This window comes from Chlorocebus sabaeus, chromosome 4 (genome assembly GCF_047675955.1).
Source record: "Chlorocebus sabaeus isolate Y175 chromosome 4, mChlSab1.0.hap1, whole genome shotgun sequence".
NCBI lineage: Eukaryota > Metazoa > Chordata > Mammalia > Primates > Cercopithecidae > Chlorocebus > Chlorocebus sabaeus.
Genome location: NC_132907.1, coordinates 58,282,696 through 58,303,797, shown reverse-complemented (window position 1 = coordinate 58,303,797; position 21,102 = coordinate 58,282,696). Strand labels below are relative to the sequence as shown.

The 21,102-nt window shown below is 39.6% G+C and overlaps 1 protein-coding gene across 1 annotated transcript in view; it reads left to right on the top strand.

Moving 5' to 3' along the window:
- Positions 1-21,102, top strand: part of SLC1A3 (solute carrier family 1 member 3) — an 83,478-nt gene that overhangs the window by 22,121 nt on the left and 40,255 nt on the right. The window contains exon 3 of the mRNA XM_007961392.3: positions 2,289-2,426. Within this exon, the coding sequence (XP_007959583.1) occupies positions 2,289-2,426 (138 nt within the window). The remainder of the gene's footprint in view (positions 1-2,288; positions 2,427-21,102) is intronic.

Genomic DNA, 21,102 nt, shown 5'->3' with positions numbered 1-21,102 from the left:
ATTAAGGTAGTCGTATCCTCTGAGTCGTATCTTTTCTCTAAAACTACAATTTTAAAAAGATCCCGGATGTAAAATAGCCTTCATCATGATATTCTTCATAAAAGTGAAAAATGCCAAACAACCTAAATGTTCAACAATAGAGCGAGGACTAAGTAAAGCCTGATACAGTGAATGAATCTGATATCAGGAGACCTAAAAGTGATGTTTATGGTGACCGTATATGGAAAAGTATATTCTGTATGATTTCCACGTGTTTAACTATGTTTTGGAACATCCTGCAAAGAGACACACAAAGTGGTTGCCTTTGCTCTGCAGGAGAAGAGGAAACACATAAAAGGGTTAAGAACCTGGGATCTGGCCGGGCGCGGTGGCTCAAGCCTGTAATCCCAGCACTTTGGGAGGCCGAGACGGGCAGATCACGAGGTCAGGAAATCGAGACCATCCTGGCTAACACAGTGAAATCCCGTCTCTACTGAAAATACAAAAAATTAGCCGGGCGTGGTGGCGGGCGCCTGTAGTCCCAGCTACTTGGGAGGCTGAGGCAGGAGAATGGCGTGAACCCGGGAGGCGGAGCTTGCAGTGAGCCGAGATGGCGCCACTGCACTCTAGCCTGGGCGACAGAGCGAGACTCGTCTCAAAAAAAAAAAAAAAAAAGAACCTGGGATCTGAGTCCAAACTGTTTTTAAATCCTAGCTCTACCACTTGAGTATATTTGACTTTGAGCAAGTTTTCAGTTCATTGTGATTAGGTTTCTCCCTCAGTAAGTTTGTGGTAAAATAGTACCCTACTCCTGGGGTTGTTGAAAGGATTAAATTTGCTGCTAACCCAGGTAACGCCCAGCATATAGCAAGAGCTCAGTAAACATTAGTTATTTGCTATTTACTTCAGTGATACAACCAATATGTGCAGGCTTTTGTCCCACCTTTCTGCGTTTTCCAGTTCAACTTTTCTCTCTTAACCATGTTACTGTTATATTGGAAAAAAGCAATAAGTATTTACCTGAAGGCCCTGAGAGCTGGGTCAGCTGGATTTTTTTTAGCCACATAGATTAAGATTCTTATTAGAATACCACAGTTTAGAGACAAAGAATGGATACTTTATAGTTGCCGAGACCCAAGAATTGAAATTGGAGTTGCAGTGACTATTCAAATGAACTTTGTGTCCCATTTCATAAGAAGTTAAGACAGTTCAGTTTCCGTAAAAGAGTGCTTGCCTCCTCTGGAAAAGCTGTGGCAACCCAGTATTATTCCTGCTTCCCCTCACCACCCCACTACCCCCGGCCTTTAGCTCCTAGTTAACCCAGTGCTGGGCATGCTGCTTTCTCTATAACTTACATGAAACTTTTTAAAGAATGGAATCACATGTTTCAGTAACAATAGTAAGGCAAAAATTTTACAAACATTTACAACACTGGCATAAGTAAATTTTCTTTGGCAAGGAAAGTAAATTAGGGAAAGGGGAGAGGGAGTAAATTTACACTTTTGACACCAATACCTTTATTAATTTCTGAACATTTCAGTAGTTATCATGCATAATTTGATTTAAATGTAAATTTCTCATTCTAAAAATATTTTAAAGTTTCAGTTATAGAGGGAAAATTAAGGGGAAAATTGCTTTCTCTTTCCCCTATATTCTCCCACATTTTCAGGGAAAATTTTGGGGAGAAAATCTCTGCTCATTTTGGAGTCTTCTCTTGCCAGCAACTAACAAGTCGGTACAATACAGTTACCAAGGCAATGTCAAGACCATGTAGACAGAGGGAGAAAATGTGGTATGAAGACAGGGAGATGATGAAAATGGACTAACGATGTAAACATGAGGGGTTTTTCTAACTGGAAAAAAAATAAAATCACTCTATCCTTTAAAAGTGGTTATGTTAGCAATTCTAACATCTGTTGTTATAGAGGAACTTAATTAAAATAAAGCCTTTTTTTCTATATCACCTGTTCACGAATGCTTATTTGTTTCCTAATTATGCCCCAATCTTTGTAACTCCGTACTAAGCCAGATCAGAATGAGTTCCACAGCATTCAAGTTAGACAAAGGGATTTTTTTACTTGTTGAAACTAGAAAGAGTTTTTTTTCTGTAAGTTCTGTTGGACCACGGATTTAGCCAGACCCTCACAGATAATGACTGCAAAGATAGATACATCTCTTGCTCCCAAAGCAGCACAGATATCTGCTGCTTAAATAAATACGACCACCAGCCAAATACTCATTTTGCTAGGGCTGTTCCTTCTGTTTCAAAAAAGACTCAATTTTTCTGGTTTTTTTCCTCCCCACTTCAGGTACAATCCTTGGATTTACCCTCCGACCATACAGAATGAGCTACCGGGAAGTCAAGTACTTCTCCTTTCCTGGGGAACTTCTGATGAGGATGTTACAGATGCTGGTCTTACCACTTATCATCTCCAGTCTTGTCACAGGTATCATAAGCAGTTGTTGGTTTGTTTGGTTTTTTTTAAGTGTGCTTATTGCAAAAGATTGCTTAGAAAAGCCAATGCTTTAGGTTTCTGCTGGATGCATGCTCTGTTCTAGAAAAAAAAAAAATGATGGAAAGGAGGCTTTAGTAATGCATGAATGATTATAACTCTCGTATTTTACCAATCACAAGAGGAAACGAATTTAAACAGCCACGTAATCTGGTTCGCCTCACCATGAACGAGGTGCTCTGCTAAACACCACACCATCAGCCTTCTCTGACCACAGTGATGTAGTTGACAACAGCGTACAACAGGTCTGTTTTCTCACCCTCTTATCCCACCCAGATAACATCTGGTTGGACAGCCTATTAGCTATTGATGCAAGAATGCTTGTTCTCAGAACCACCAGGACTTGAGCGGGAGCCTTCTTGGAAGCCTCATCAAGAGGTAATGCCCACAACACTCACCAACTCTGCTGCCACCAACACTTATCTTTTCCTGGTGTACCCGCATGATTTCATTTCCTTCTCCAGTTGCCTCCCACCCCCATTACCTTTTATGCTGGTGGGAGAAGGGGGAGGGGGCGGGAGATTTCCCCATCTGAATATTTTATCAGTGGACACTTGGACTTTTAACAAGTGGAAGCCTTGCAGGATAGGATTCTATTTTCTATGACAATGAGATAACCATTTATTCCTGCATGGGAAAAGGTGAAAAAGTCATTTGTCTATGTGATTGGTGAATCATAGGAGCCAAGAAGTTGCAGAAAAATGTTACTGTACATTCCTTCCTGCCCACTCTTCTCTTTCCCCACAGCACATCTCTGACTTGGAGAAGGAATTTCCATAGACACTGCCCCAGCGGGATGATTTCTGGGTTTGTAGGTAAAGCCCAGAACTCAGGTATTACTGACCCTATTCTTTTTTCCACCCTTGGCTCACTGTTCTCCTGTTGGGCATATACCACTCTGCCTCTATGTGAGCTGGCACTGAGAATCCTTCCCGTCCCAGGGAGTTCTCAAGGATATTTATACTCTCCTTTCAAGATCTCTGTGTAATGAGAACTTCCTAGTACAACTCAAAAGTCATGGAGGAACATTCTATTACATGCCTTGGAGGGCTGGCTATTACTTAGACAGGAACTATGTCAGATTTTCCCTCAATGCCTTGCAGATCTCCGCTGGTTTCCACTTGTCCAGGGCCTTAAACAAGTGATTGCATGTACACGTGCTTTCACTGGAGAATGAATTGCCCATAAAACAGTCCTGGAGTTGATTTGGTGTACTTGTTTGTGAAGCTGGGATGGTCCATTGCTGACCAGGGGTAATCACAGCAGCTACAACTCTTACCACCAAAGCTATATTCATGCTGACATGAGGGCACGTGCTTATTTTATTATCCATATGCTGATATTTTTCTGGGAAACAAATTATTCACAGAAAGCATTTGTAAGACAGAACCCACATCTGACATTTTCTGTGGCACAGCAGAGTCTCTCCTCACTGCCCCTGCTGGCAGGACATCTGGATTGAGTGCCTGCAGTTTTCCTGTACACAAACTGAGGGGTTCTGGATCTTCTATACTTTCTCTTCAAGGGTGGAACCAATGTTTAGAGGTTTCTGCTTTCTCTTAACTGTGCTGAAAATCCAATGTGTTACTCTTTAAAAGAGAAAAGCCCTCATCTGATACAATTAGAGAAGTGTTACTTCCCCCTTAGTAGCAGTCCCAGTTGACCACCACCTTGAAGTGGAATTTCCTGATTTTTCTTAATACCTAATAACAAACAACTTTATTGAAGAAATAAGAGCTTTGGTTGTGTAATTTTTCGGGGAAAAAAAAAAAAAAAACAAAACTATGATGCAATCCCTTTGCATGGCTAAAGATACATTTTCAGTCAAAACTTGGAAAAATCGTCAACATTTATAATATTGTTAAAGAGAAAGGAATTATAAGCTGCAAACAACTAATATAAAATGAACTTTTAAAAATGTAACCTAATTGCAAGTTGGGAGTGTTGCCAAATTGGACCATTAAGAGAGTTTTAGCTCTTACCCAGAACTGTGTTAAGGCAAAGAGCCTGAGGGGCATAATTTAGTTTGCCAAAGATCTTTTTAAGGTGTTAGTCTGAAGTAATTTCCAAACTACACAGTAATTTAGATATTTATGATCAAATGGAATGAATGATTGTTTCAATAAGAACGTCCTTTACGGTTTTGAATACAATAATTCTAACCCAAATGAGAGTATGACCCAGTTGTAATGGGAAGGGAGGAACTTTTACAAATTACACAGACCCTGAGGATCCCTGTGTATACTGGGAAATGTTACTGGAGAATGTGTTGCCTAGGGAAGAAACAAAGTCAGGCTCCATTATTTTAGAGTGGAAAGGCAACCTCAAATGCCTCCAGTGGCCATGTGGGTGATGTATGTCCATGAAGCTGCCCTTTCAGGCTACTCTTTGTTTTCCTATTTTGATAGAGTCATGGATACAGAGAAATATTTCTCTTCAATGAGAGAAGTAAGAAGGGCAAGTAAGATGATAAGCGGAGAGGGAACCAACTACAGAACAATGTGGCAAAAGGAAGGCAAAGAGACTATTGAGGCAAGGGTATCTTCCCATTTTTCAAGGGTATCCAGAAATCTCAAATTTTTTAAGAACCTGCAGACTTTTTGATACGCTTCACGAACAAAACACTGCAAAGCAAACACAGTCCATCTACAGGCCCATTCCAACCCTCAGACTACCAATATTGGAACTTAGGTTTGAATGTTAGTGCTATTCATTATGAGAAATGTACTGCTAAACTTGTGTGCCCATGAAGCTATCACCGGATTTCATATGTTGCCTTATCCAATCATTGGCAGTCTTGTGCCAAAGCTTAACTGATAATGTGGATTTCGCTACTGAACATCACGTTTACTGCTGACTAAACAAATTGCTATTGGAAAGCCTCTTCTCTCCATCTTCTGGGTATAACAGCATTGTGTAGTAGCCATTCTGGTCTTTTCTGCACCAGAAGGAATAGTAGAGTAAGAACTCAGGTCACGCTCCCATAGGAAATATTTCCCAGTGGGAAAATACTTTATAGACTTGTTGCTTCTAAGTTCAGTTGTCCCAGGGTCTGTAGACAGAAACTGAAATGCATAAAATTATTATTGTGTTTCTTGGACTAAGCATTTTATTGTGGAAGATTCTAGAAAACATGCTATAAGTTTAATTATACTAAAGCCACATTTAAAGTCTGAGACATCTAAGTTATTCATTTTACTTGAAACATCCGTGTTTATGAGTTGTGGCTCTATAGCCCTTGTAAGCCATGTTCCCTTTTCCCTGAATTTGAAACTCCAATCTTTCCAAACATCCCTAGTGTGTATTAGCATTCCAGAGGCTGCCAGAAAGAAGCTGGGAGGAAGCCTAATGGCTAGATTTCTACTCAAGTACCTATTTTTTGAACAAGAAGACTATGCCTATGCCAACACACCACACAATAAAATAGGGGTTTGGTGCCAGTTTCTATTGATTTGGTCAGGATAGGCAGCCAAACTAGAAATTTCATGCCAGAAATATGAGTTGGTTTGGCTGACTTAGCCTGACTAAATTCACTGGATAATAATTAAATGTCACATCTGGTTGTGCTGTGTAGACATAACTATTACCTCCTCACTTTGGAATCTTTTCAGAAACTAGTGCTTTCTTCTTTTCTCATTCTAAGCGTGCATTCCCCCTCAATCACTTATTTCAGAAGAAATCTTTGGTGTCACCCCAGTTTTCTGGAAGTGGGGAGCACAACTTTTGACAGGGAATCTCTGTGGAGTTGGGCATGATATAAGTAAAAGAGGTGAGAGAGGAGTGTCAACACAAAAGTAAAAGCAACAGTGTCTGGGGCCTATGGTAGGGCACGCTGGAGGCAGGATTATCAAATAGATGAAATTTCTCATTTAACATTCGTTCACTCTTTAACAGCTGTTTATTGTGCTCCTACTATGTCAGACACTGGGGATATGTGAACACAAAGGTATAGTTCCCAAGAAGATGTATGTTGGGTGCTGAGGAGTGAGCTTCCCTACATCCCTTAATTCACACAATGTATGTCAGCAAATTCCCATTCCAGTTCCAGCTAAAAGGAGATAAGACTCGTTCTCTGTACTCCCAACAAGAGACAAGTTGATTTTTAAGAACATAATTTCAAATCTGGTTTTCCTGTCACAGCATCTTCATCCTAAAGTCAACTAGCCCAGAATTTTCCATCATAGGTACCACCTCAGTCTCGTTTACTTATTATTTTGTTTAAACCAACATACTCTTCTTCCACAGCCTACAATTGTTACCCAAAATGGAAACCTCCTATTACTTGTCACGTGAAGGAGATAAGTAACAATGTTATGAAATTGTAAACTGATACAATTGCCTAACAAAGGCTCTGGGAGCCTGTGACCCCACTCCCCAACTCTTGTAGTATTTTTAAATGGCCGGGCACTGTGGCTCACGCCTGTAATCCCAGCACTTTGGGAGACTAAGTCTGGCGGATCACTTGAGGTCATGTGTTCGAGACCAGCCTGGCCAACATGGTGAAACTCCATCTCTACTAAAAATACAAAAATTAGCTGGGAGTGGTGGCATGCGCCTGTAATCCTAGCTACTCGGGAGTCTGAGGCAGGAGAATCACTTGAACCCAGGAGGCTGAGGTTGCAGTGAGCCAAGATCATCCCACTGTACTCCAGCCTGGGTAACAGAGTGACACGCCATCTCAAAAAAAGAAATATAAATAAATAAATAAAGAGAGGGGATTAGTAAATGTTAACAAGGTGTTAAATACACATTAGAACCAAAATAAGCTTTGCCTTTCCTGTAATCCAAAGAATCAAAAAAGAATTGAAAAGAATGACTTCCTCACTGTGATTTTATGTTAATTAAGGTAGGGTTTCCACACCACCAGGACACCTATCCCACTTTGAGAAGCACTGATCTGGTCCAACCATTCCTGCAGTGTCCCTTCCAAATGACTGTCCAGCTTCTTCCTGAACATTTCCAAGGACAAAAGATCTTTGGAACCCATTTGTCCTTAGAAAACTCTAACAATACTTTTTTTGTATCCAAAATAAAACAAATAAATTTAAAAACCAGAAAAACAAAACACAACACTTGCCTGTCTGGTCCTCCAAGCTCTATGATGTGTCACGTATTATTTGGGCAACTTCTTTTCAAATCTATAGACCAAAGACTTCAGTCGAATGTGGGACTCAACAACTGTTGAAGGCAACAAGCTGGAATCACCAGTAAAGGGCTTTCTTATTTAAAAATAGTAAATGTTGTACCTCCAAGTATGGTCCTTTGGCTTCAGAGAATCGACGGTTGCAGTAAGATTGAACTGAAGTTTTGTCATTTCATTTAACGCAAGAGGGCTAGACAATTCTTAAATCTGGAGCATCTGAAGGGTTTGTCAAGGGCTTGCAAAATGAGTCAAAACCACTAAGAGAAATTTAATATCTTAAGCTATGCATTGCCATGGCTCTGGTGTATAGCTGAGGCCTGTTTGAATACTCTGAGCATTTATGGACAAGAAAAGGAGCTGTAGATTTCACCACCTGCCCCCTCAACACCTACCCATACATTATATTGAAAAAAAAACCAAACAAACAAAACAGTATCTCTCTCAGGCCGGGAGGAGTTTCTTTAGGCTTCCCTTTCATTCTCTGTAGAATGTAAGTGATAGGATACCTGTGTCACAAGGTTGTTGTGAGGATTTATGCCTGGCACATAGTATGTGCTCAATTAGTGGTAGTTGTTGGTGGTAAGAGTAGCAGCAAGAGCTGTCCTCTGGCGGTTCCCACTGTATAAATGAAAATTCTAGAGCAAAAAGACAGAGCTTCAAGTCAAGGGCACGGAACTAAGGCTCCAGATTCCACACGTCTCATTTGTCTGTGATCCCTGAAGCAACCACTTTCCTATTAAGGTAAATGGAAGAAACCATAAAATTAATCCAGTAACAACATGGGAGTCAGCGAGAATTCCTTCCTCATTACTGGAAGGGATAGGTTTCTGCCCTACGGCATGGAATTCGATTACCTTATCACAGCTGCATAATTCTAAATATTATCATTGGTTATACAACTGCTCCGTCTTTTCTGAGAAACTCAGCCCCAGTGTGTAGCACCCTGGATTCCACAGGGCAGCAAATTCCATATACTGCACCCATGCTGTGAATGGAGATTTTCAGGCTGACCAAAACTTGAGGTGACCAAAACTTGAGTCTCCATCTTAACACTCAAACACACTTCATGGCAGCCTGGAAACAAGGCAATCATTACGAAGCTTCAGCCCAGTTCATGTGAAACCAGCTTACTGGGACTGCTTCATTGTCTCTCTAGGGCTAATTACAAACATGTGGGAAGGGAAGCTAAGGAACGCCTGTCTAGAAAGGGAGGTTGTATAATGTAGTGGGAAGAACCCATCTGTGGGGTAAACTTTTTTTTGCATCATGTAGAAAGTAAATCTGGGTAATTAAATGTGTGTGTGTGTGTGTGTGTGTGTATTTAGGTTTTGGTGAGGTATAAAGTCATTTAAGCTATACCAAAAAGAATTTACCTTTCCATTACAGATGATTCATTCAGTAAGCATTTGTTGAGGATTTTTATGTGCCAGGTGCTTCTCTAGGAGCTGAGGATACCAAAATGGAGAAGACAAGATATCTGCCCTCAAGGCATTCAACATCTGGTTGGGAGATGGACTCATGATTGCAGTATTCATGGTATCAGTGACACGGGTAGTATCATCTCAATGAAGGGACAACTTAGGGAAGGAACGATGCACCAGTCTCTTCTCCTGCCTCTCCCGTATTCGGGCTTCCTTGCTGGGAAATAACTCTATTAGCAGAGAAGAAGGGGCTCTTTTCTTTTTCCTTTCCTTCTTTCCTTCTTTCTTTCTTCTTTCTTTTCTTCCTTTCTTCCTTCTTTTTTTTTTTTTTTTTTTTTTTTTTGCCCTGAATTGTTTTCCTCTCACCCGAGTCTTTCACCATTAAATGCAGAAAGAACAAGAGGTGGGGCCCTGTGAAATTCCCAACAAAAGTCAACCTGGGGAACATGGCCTCACAAATGGGAAGTAAAGAAGAAAAGGTGCTTGACAGGCTTTCAACCACAGAAACCTTCCCTTTCAGAGGGAGCTTGCAGGAAGGGAGCCAGGAGACTTGAGGGTCTCTGGGCTCATGCAGCCTTGCTCCCAGAGCAGGAATCCCCTCTCCAGCCCCTGAAAAGTGGACATGGAGCTCCCCCGAGTGCTTCATTCTTACGTGGTCTTAATTATGAAGTCTGTCTTCTGTGAGGTCCACCTATGGGTCCTAATTGTGTTATTTGGCACAATTAGGATGGCAGTTTTTCAGATGGTCTCAGGGAGAACCTAGCAGTCTCTTGGGCACCTGAGCATAAGCGCAGTGTCCCAGTGCTGCTTCTGTGCCTGTTCTCCAGGCCCTCCACCATCCTGACTGCCTCTCCGCCATGCACTGTGCTCCCAGAGCTGATCCTGGTGCTCCAGATGTCATGTGACTGGGTAGAGACAGTGGCCTAGATCCAATCCTCTATGAATGCAGGCCGAGGTTGGGTCCATTGCTTTACCAGCCATGACAAACCATTGGCTTAGAGGAGTTAAGCTTGTGGTCAACTAAATCTTGCAGAACTGACTGTGGAAAGATTTTTGTGGAAAAAATGGAATTGTTCTTCTATTAAAAGATCAGTAATAACCGGCACACGGCTTTGTTGTGAGACGCTGCTTTCCAGAAGGCTTGAGCCTGTGCAAGTTAGAAATTCTTATTTGCTAATTTCAGCAGCTTCAAGTGAGCTGGTGATTTTGATCAGTTCTGGTTTGGAAGAAACTTTTGAAAAATTTAAAGAAAATGTAAATAAGAAAGGAAAGTTAAAGTTTCCTTTATCTCTAGGAAAAATAAGATTTTCCACCCTTAACTTATCAACTTAAGTCTCCTTCAGAATGCTGTGGAACTGCAGGTTTCTTCTGCTGATATGATCATTGTTTTCAAGAGAGTAAGTTACCTGATTAATTCTGACTTGGAGGTTTGTGCCTAAGGATTGGAGGTGGCAGGTGAGGGTTGGAGGCGGGGAATGCTTCCGAAGTGAGACATCATCTTAGGCTCTTCTAATTTCTGGAGTTCACATTCTGAGAGGATTCACTGTCCCATCAGATTAATTGCACTACATAGAGGTAGTGCCCAGCCCCCAATTCCTGCCCCCTACCCCAGAGTTCTTTAATTAATTGATCTGAAATGGAGCTTAGGAATTGACGTTTATTTGTAGTTCTCTAGATGATTCTATTATGCGCCCACGGTTGAAAACTACCACTTTACAGTTTTTCTAGAATTGTTCTTTGTTTTCTGGTGCCACAGTCCCCCAGTGTTACTACTTTAGTTGGTACCTTTATTAGTGCAGACACCCCCTCTTTTAGGAAACCTTCCCTGGCTTTCTCCTGCTAATACAGGCTCGCAGAGGTGTAGGTACTATGTTTCCACCTTATCACAGTTACTGCATCACAATGGAATGTGCTGTTAACATGTCTGTCTTCCTCATAAAGGCTTCTTGAAGGTACTGTGTCTTTATCTGGCACATTCTTTGCATTGCCTAGAGGACAGAGTCTGCATTCTTGGCACAACAAATAAGACCCTTAGTAGCCTTCGCAAGCCCCTCTACCAGCTTTATTGCCTGCTGCTTCCCTGGCAGAAACCCTGTCCCTCTCTCAACATCCTAATGCCCTCAGCACTTCATCCTTCGTATGTTTCCCTCTTCCCCAGCTCCATCAGAATTTTTTACCTCCTTCAAAGTAAATTGAAAGCTTAGCTTTCAGTCTTTCCATAAAGTTAGCCCTACTTGCTCCAGCTGAAAGTAAGGATCCCTCCCTGGAGTACCTGTCACTGTCACTCATACATTACCAGCACATGCTGTCATGCTCCAAACTAAACTGGAACGTTCCACTAAGACCATGTTTTATGTATTTTTGTGGCATCTGGAGCAAAGTTCATCCTGCCTGAGAAGTGTACCATTTTTAATGCTTTTTTTTTTTCTTGAGATGAAGTCTCACTCTGTCACCCAAGCTGGAGTGCAGTGACGCAATCTCAGCTCACTGTAACCTCCGCCTCCCGTGTTCAAGGGATTCTCCTGCCTCAGCCTCCTGAGTAGCTGGGACTACAGGCGCCCGCCACCATGCCTGGCTAATTTTTGTATTTTTAGTAGACAGGAATTCATCATATTGGCTAGGCTGGTCTCGAACTCCTGACCTTATGATCTGCCCGCCTCGGCCTCCCACAGTGCTGGGATTATAGGCACGAGCTGCCACGCCCAGCCGGTTATTTTTAATCACAAAAGCAATGCATTCTCTATTAGAAATGACACATACAAATATTGATGAGCACAAAGAAAAAAGTGAAATGCTACTCTGCTGAGGTAACCACCGATAACGGTGCTAGACCTGTTGCTGGAGAAGCAGCGTGTGGTAGGGAGTAAGTGTTCTGGCTAGAAGGACTGAGTTGGAAGCCCAGCGTGGCCACTTCCCAGCTCAGTGACCTTTGAAGGGCTACTTTATCTCTCTCTGCCTCGGTTTCTTTATCTACACAGTAGTAGTATCTACCTCATTGGATTGTTGTGAATATGCAAGTTAATACTCATTAAGCATACTGCCTGACACACAATTGCGCAGCACTATTAATCTTTCACACTCTTTGTTAAAAGCTTACACACAAATATACCACTGTTTTTATGAAAACGGAATCATGTATTGTTCTATAATATGCTTTATTTGGATAGTATTCTCCTATATTAGTACATGCAGATATGCCTTATCACTGAATGATTAGCATATTTGTAATATTCTGCTCTTTCAAATAATTCTGCAGTAAACTTCAGCAGGTATGTATCTTTGTAGTCTATTTCTGAATGATTGATGACTAAAAGCAGAGTTGTTAGAGCACCAAGCAAGTGCATGTAAAATCCAGAGAGATATTGCTAGATTACCTCCCAAAATTATTCTCCCAAAAGGTGCTGTTTTCTCCTACTCCTTCAGAAGATATTATCCGCTATAAATTCCATGCAGTTCTATTTAAAGTCATTTTTATTACCCATGTGGTGCATGAATGCTTACTATTTGTGTAAGTAAAGTAGAAAATGCTATATATAAGGGAAAACATGAAAGTACACTGCACACGCACACACGCGCATGCACGCGCACACACACTCATAAACACAAAGCCCCCCAGTATATTGACTTTAATTTGAATCAACTTGTGAACTGATTACCCTGGAAATGACTGGGAACCTGCATTCCATTATAAAAAGACTCTGTGCCCATAAAGACAAGTAAAAAGATTCTGGAGTTTCTGCTAGCAGAAATAGACAGAGAGAGAGAAGAGGTGGGGTGGGGGGCAGTGGGGAAGGGTCTATATCCAGACAAGGATTTCTGTGGCCATGTCATGAATTGTATGCCTCCAGAGGGCAGTTCTGTTTTTTCCCTCTGTTTGGCATTTCGTGGTCATTTCATGATAAGCAGAAAGAAAACTTTGGAATAGTGCTATTCTCTGCTGAAGGATTGATTTACCTGAATGATCTTCCAATTTTGAGTCTGGGCAGAATCTAGGGTCCTAAGTCTTAAGTTTCTGCAAATTCATTTTACCAGGCAAGATAGACTTCTTTTTGCTTCTTCATAGTGAAGATCCTTGCAATAATCTCAGATCCTCAGGCTGGAAGCCAGTCCATTACCCCATGATGTCCTTCTTTCACTAACCCATCAACTTCTGTACTATCAGTGTAACATGCTTCTCAACTGGACTGCCTCATATGGAGATATAGGCTTGCCTTCTTTGTGTTTATTTTTTAAAACAATTGTTTGAGTTTTCATCCGGGTTTCCTTCAAAGGGAAGAAATTTCCCCTAAATTACCAAACGAGTTTTCTCTCACAAAGCATTGGATTACGGGTGGCCAGTAGCTGAGTTTTGTGATTCTGACGATAAGTAATAAGTCAAGAAGAGCTATTGGCTAATCCTTTAGAAAGATTCTATAAGAAAAGTAAGATGATTGTAAGCTTCCTAGATCCAAGCTGTTAAAATGACATCTGTATTACCAAGACTTGTCAGTACTGTGAAGGGAAAACAGAGGGGAACCCCTATATATAAAAACACAGTCTTGTTTCATCTATAATACCCCTGGTCCCCCTCCTTCATCTACATTGCCACCCCACCAACACCCACCACTTCATTATTTTATAGCTGATATTTTATTACATTTTTGAAAGCAAAGGAAACATAAGACAGGTATACTATTTTAAGATTATATTAACATACTTCATGTTTCTTTAATGCCCCAACACACACACACACATACACACACACACACACACATACACACACACACACACCCCAAGGGCTGATCACGTGAACAAATTGTTAACCAATTGACTTGCCTCCCATTTCCGGTATAAGCTTCTGTACCAGTGCTTTATATTAATTACCAAAACCCTCCTGCAACCTGAGCATGATACATCTCTAGTATAGGATGACACAATAAAATATTTATGCTATGAAATTTGGGAACAAAATTTTTCATCATGGCATAATGTGCATGTATGGGCACACATAGCTTTGTACGTTTATTCTGTTTTCAGAAGTCCTTCCAATTCTAAAATGCGTTGTAGTCTGACAGTGCCTCTAATGTTGGTAACTCTTTCTAAGTTTATAATTTTTCCAGAGTTTGTTTCTGCACTTTAAGGTTTCTTAACTAGATTATTTCTAGTTGAGCTGTAATTTCAATGTGTAGTTCTCCAGAGTGTTTGTGCTAAGCGTGGAAGTTTCATTATTTTAAAGCTAACTCCCTGAAAGTATATTACAAATGTTCTACAATTGTAATATAGTGATTCATACCAAAAAAAAAAATCCCTATTATCAGCATACCTAAACTACACACTAAATATTTAAGAAAAAAAAGTGGAAACATTAGTAGCTTTTATGCTGGAATCTTGCCATTTCTTTTTCAATTTAGAATAGAATTTGGTTGTCTTATCTTGGGACTCTATGCTTCACAACATACCTGAAAGCATTCTTTTGGCATGGATTTGGAAGATAGTTTTAGAGCCAGACATCAATGTAGTAGTTCTCAAGGATACCAAAAATTCATAACATTCTTATGGGTATAATAAAAAATGTTTACATATTGAATTCTATAATATAAAGTAGGAGCACACTTACTATGAGAAATATAGCTCCCATGCAATGTAAAGGTAAAATTATAAGCATATTTCCATAAACAGTAAAAGCTATTGAATCTAAGCATGATTGGCAATTTCAAATGTTCCAATATCATTTAGGCATAATGCTTCAAAGTTTTCAAGCCCTTTTTCTGTTAGCTTTCAGAAAAGTAGAGGACAAGAAAGGATGAAGAAAAATTTATAGTGAAAAATCTTAAAATTGAGAGAATTCAATCTATTAACTTTAATCTATAAACTTTTTTTCTCCGAATGGCATCATTATTTGATTTTAGCAGCAAACATTTGGGTTTAGCTTATGGAAGGCAGATGTCCTGTGGGAACATGACTTGAAGTCACCATATAACGTCCCACTAAATAAACATCTGAACTGTAACTTGACAGCTACCAAGTGAGGTCAAGTGTCTGAAAGTGCTGTGTACACCCCATAAGCACGTTTTCCTTATGTGAAGGATGCATTTCTAGCAATGCGTATCAGACTTTCAAGCACTCAAAACATACTTGCTGCCAAACTTTGCCATCCACCACTAACCTCCATTTGATCCTTAGAAGGTAGAAACTTACTTTACAATAGAAAAATATATTATTTTATTTGTATGATGTCCTAAAACTATTTCTTGGTATTGATAGACCTAGGTTTATCTTATTTCAAGTTTTCCTTATTTTTTAAGAGGTTTACTGAGATGTAACTCACATACATGCAATTTACCCATTTAAAGTGTACGATTTAATGACTTCTAGTATATTTATAGAGTTGTGCATCCATCATCACAATCAATTTTAGGAGATTTTTATCACCCCAGAAATAAAGCCTGCATTCATTGGCCATCATCCCCCAATTCCCCCATGCCATCAGCCCCAGGCAAACTCTAGTCTACTTTCTTTCTCTATAGATCTATTTATTATGAACATGTCATTCAGTATATGGTCCTTTGTGACTGGCTTTTTTCACTCAGCACAATGTTTTCAATATTCATCCATGGTGTTGCATATATCAGTACTTCATTCCTTTTTATGGCTGAATAATATGATATATGCATATTGCATATACATGGACATGTGATATGTCCATATAATGGAATATTACCCATTCATATAATGAACATATCACATGTCCATATTCCATATATGACATGTCCATATAATGGAATATTATCCATTCATTAGTTAGATATTTGGGTTGTTTCTATATTTTGGTTTGGTTTGGTTTTTGCTATTATAAATAAGGCTGCTTTGAACATTCATGGACATACGTTTTCATTTCTCTTGTGTATTTACTTAGGATAGAATTGCTGGGTCATGAGCTTGAAGTGAGCTGAGATCCGGCCACTGCACTCCAGCCTGGGCGACAGAGAGCGAGACTCCGTCTCAAAAAAAAAAAAAAAAAAAAAAAAGAATTGCTGGGTCATATGATAACTCTTCTTAGCCTTTTGAAGAATTACCATGTCATTTTCCAAAGTGGCTGCACTATTTTACATCCCCAGCAGCAGTGTGTGAGGATTCTAATTTCTCCACTTTCTTACCAACACTTCTTATTATCTGTCTTTTTATTATTATTCATCTTTTTATTAGGGCGGGTATCAAATACTGTCTCACTGTGGTTTGATTTGCACTTCTCCAATGTCAAGTATATTTTTATGTGCCTATTAGTCATTCATACATCTTCTTTAGAGAAATGTCTATTCAGATCCTTTGCCCATTTTTCAGTTGGGGTGGCTTTTTATTATTGAACTGTAATTGTTCTGTATATATTAAACTTACACTTTGCAAAAATGCTGGGCACTAGACTATACAGGGATTACTGTACCACTTGTCATAAATCATAGCTATGATCCTCCTTGAGAATTCCTTACTGTAGTTAACACCTGTTCTAAATAAGCACTCTAAGTGCTTGTTACAAAGTGTAACGTGGGCCAGGTGCGGTGGCTCATGCCTGTAATCCCACCACTTTGGGAGGCTGAGGCAGGTGGATCACGAGGTCAAGAGTTCAAGACCAGCCTGGCCAACATGGTAAAACCCCGTCTCTACTAAAGATACCAAAAAATAGCTGAGCGCGCTGGCGTGCGCCTGTAATCCCAGCTACTCGAGAGGCTGAGGCAGGAGAATCGCTTGAACCTGAGAGGTGTAGGTTGAAGTGAGCCAAGATTGGGCCATTGCACTCCAGCCTGGGCAACAGGGCAAGACTCTGTTTCAATAAATAAATAAATAAAGTGCAATGTGAATAATAAAACATTGGTGAAAATCAGTAGTTTTATACTATTGTGTACTTTTGAAATAAAACATCTCCCCACCTATAGCAAGGAGATATAATAGCCAAAACCAAAAGGGAAATACAGTGGGGCATCATTAGTAATACATTTTGGTTGTCTTAGGTGTGAGAGGACTCTTGCTCTTATCTGCATGATACATGTTTTAGCTAAAACTTTGAAGTCATAAGATATGTAGTCTAGGTATTGTAATTGTGCATTTCACATTTCAAAAACTGTAAAATTCAAATGTTAAGTCTTTGGCTACACTAAAATAATTGTAGAAATCCCTTAAAATGTAGATGGTAAACTCATCAGTTATAACTTTTTATTGCATTAAAATATAATATGAGTTTATTTCTTTAGTTGTAATGAATAAAAATAAAGTTAATTACAAAAGTAAACCAGGTAACACAACTATTTGAATATACTTAACACTATTGAACTGTACCTCTAAAAATAGTTAAGATGGCACATTGTATTATGTGTTTTATACCATAATTAAAATTTTTAAAAATAAGTCAGATACAAATATTTTAATGTCAATTGTTTTGAATGGAATATTCTAAATGGTTATTTGCTTATCAGTCTAACTGAAGCACAGTTAATCACTCTTACACTGCTTTGAGTACACTGCTTTGAGTTAGATAGCTGCTCCCCATCCTAAATTTTACTTTCTGAGATGAGTAATACAGACACTCAAGTTAACCAGGATGTTAGTCTGTGGGTCAGTGATCAGGTATCTACAAGTCAAGACATTCCTCAGCCGCCCCTGTGGTTGCCCTGTGAGGTGGTTGGGGGCAATGGTGGGCCTGAGGGGAGATGGCTGCAACAGGAGGACCTCTGGATTACATATCCAAGTTCCCTCTCAGGAATGTGGATGCTAAAAGTGAAGTGCTGATAACAAATCTCACTGGTATGAAGTAGATTTTACAAGGTGCTTTGATCTCAGGCTACATCTCAAATTATGGGGCGGCCTTATTGCTGAAAGTTCTGTGTAGATCTTTTACAATAGTATTGCATTTTACATTCATTATAATGCTTTTTATTATGAGTTCTAATTCCAAGTTAGTTATTTTTAATTCAGAAAGAAAGTAAATATTTGCTTTCTGGAGGTATCTGTACTTGAGTATCTGTAAGGAGAGCCCCTCAAGTTCTGTTTTTGGGAATCCTCCCCTTTTGAAAGCACTAATCGGACCTCAAAACCAGATTTTATCTTTGAGGACTGACTTCCACTGTCTTTTTTTTTTTTTTTTTTTTTTTTTTTGTGACAGAGTCTCAGTCTGTCACCCAGGCTGGAGTGCAATGGCGTGTTCTCGGCTCACTGTAACCTCCACCTCCCGGGTTCAAGCAGTTCTCTTCCCCAGCCGCCCAAGTAGCTGGAATTACAGGTGTCCACCACCACGCCCAGCTAATTTTTATGTTTTTAGTAAAGATGGGTTTCACCATCTTGGCCAGGCTGGTCTTGAACTCCTGACCTTGTGATCTACCGCCCTCAGCCTCCCAAAGTGCTGGGATTACAGACGTGCGCCACCGCGCCTGGCCATCCACTGCCTTTTGACCATCAACAAAAAAGGCCAAAGTGAAGCTTGCTGGAAAGGCTTTCTAAGCCAACCATTCTCAGTAATTTTGGGGTTGTTTCATTCGTCTTTATTTGGAGTAGGCTAAAATCAGTTGCACATTTGTGGTGAGCATTATAGAGTCCTGTTATTTGAATTATCCATTATTTCCTATTTAATTGGAGAGTTGAGGTTAGTGTTTTCTTCTATCTCATGTCTTGAATTCCCAGCAGAGGCTGCACAAAATTTACTTCTACTTCATACACCAGTTTATCATGATGCAGATTATTGCTCATTTTCATTCTTGAGTAGAGCTACAGGTCAAGCAACTTCTTGCATTGATATTGATGTCCTCTTTCACATATATAAGTAATGTATGTAGTGATTACAAGACATTCCTTTTGTTCGTTAAAGAAAACTCCCAGAAGACTCTTTGGAATAAGCTATGTATAAGCCACTGAATACTCTTTAAAGAAGCAAACCTATGTCATTAAGGGAAAGCTAAAGATACGTAAGCTTTTTGAAGCTGATGTCAAGGAAGGCAGCATTGCTTGGTTGGTGCAACTGCCGGAGACAGGACAGACAGGTCTGACCAAGGACAATCTGGAATTGTAAAGAACGCTGATAGAATATTGCATGGACAAGTTTAGATAACAAGGGCTGGCATTTTTCACTAACACTCGGTTTCCTCTGTGTGTTTTTCTTTTTCAGATTTATCTTTTCTGTGTTGAAATCCACACAAGGGACATAAAATAACCCTCAAAAAATATAAACACAATATCCAAACTTTTTGGAAATTTAAATGTTAAGTATTATTCAGTAATGTCTGCCCACTGTAGCTGGACAAAACCACATTCAGGTCTATGTGTCAGCTTTGTCCCTCAGCCCTGTGATTTGCTTTTGGTGGCTCAGGGCCACCTCTCCAAGGGCAAGCTGCATGAAGGCAGACAGCGCGTCTCCATTTTGATGAAGCTTTGCAGTCAAGCTCCTCAGTGTGTGTTAGAGAGGCACAGTGGTCTGCAAGGGTATGTTCATGTCTATAACAATAATTGACCTCCCTAGTGGAAAGACAGGATTTTCCCAAGGAAAATAGTTTGTGGTGTCATATTTGTGGTCTCTCTAAAGAGACAATTCCATAAGTGGTTCCTAAGCCTTGGAAAATTCTCTTTTGCAATAGTACCCACAAATAATGTTCAAAGAGCTATTTTTGAAGAAAGGATTCCTCACATTTTTGCAGGTGTAAGTCATTCCTGCCTCAGTGGAGTACAAAGAGTGACGTGAGGGAAGCAGACCTGCTGGCAGGAATTTTAAAAGTATACTATATTTGTCCCACGTTAACTGTGCTTCTGGGGTATAAAGGTCAGGGATAGAACTGGTCCTGTGGGTTGTTTCTCATTGAAACCACCTCTATTCCAAAGCCCTGGTGTCACTAGCCAAGATGTATCTATTCTAATAAAATATAGGTCTCATATGACAACACATTACAAAACACACATTTTCATTTGTTTTTCTTTATCTAGTCTATTGGAAATGTGTGGTTCTTTTGTAGTTTCAATTAGGAGTCTAATTTGGTCATTTTCCTCTTAAAATACTCTTCAAGTCCTGTGAGTACTCAACAAACACTCACCATTGACCAATTTCTATTTCCAGCCATATACTGGTCATAATGAAACCTACTTAGAAGATTTGAATGAAATAATTTAATTATTTTCAGTGTATGAGAGGCAAAATTATCTGCCATGAATTTCTCTGGAGTAAAGCATCCTCAGTCCATCCAAGTAAATGTTTTCATTTTTGACGTTCAATCAAGAAACACTCAAATTCAACTGTATTTTTTGTTAAGAAGAATATTTCCTTTGGCATTCAAAATGATCCCAAACATTGCTTGAAAGAGAGAAGTGAGGAGAGAGACCACATGTATTAAAGCATATTTAACCAGTTCTACTTTGGCACGTTTTGTTTTGCCATTCTACCTATCAGTCTTCTCACACCGAAGAGCACTTATAAACATTAAGATCGAATTTTCATCTTTCGTGGAAGGAGCTTTTTGTCGGCATTGGAAAAAGGGAGATTTGGGTCAAATTTTGACTGAAGGGCCATTTCCTTAGCAAACATCCAGACTCCAGGGATCCATTTTGTTTTATTTTTGCCACTGAAATCAGTTTCTGAGAAAAGGCAAAAGTCAAAATTATCAGGCTTTAAAAGAGAGCAGTTTCTTTTATCACAATTTGCCGCACTAACTTCGTGGCTTTTTGTTTTTTGTTTCTTATTTTTCATTTATTCCAATATTTATTTGGAGGAGACTAAAATCAGCTGTAAGTGTATGGTGAACATTTTGGAGTTAGGGTTAATGTGTAAGCCATTCTGCATTTCTCTCATCACTTAGATTTTTATTTAATTAAGGCATTCATTAGCATGAAACTTACTATTTGGTGTCTGCTTATCTCTTTTTTTTTTGCGGACCAAGCATATAGATGTGCAAGGAACAGTGTTTTATTATTGTAAATACCTTTCCATGATTAAGAGTTTTTTTATGATTATACTGTCTCAATGTTGAAAGAAAAAATTTTAAAGATTTGCATTTCAATGTTTTTACCTATAGGCAAGACTGTACCACTCTGAGCAACA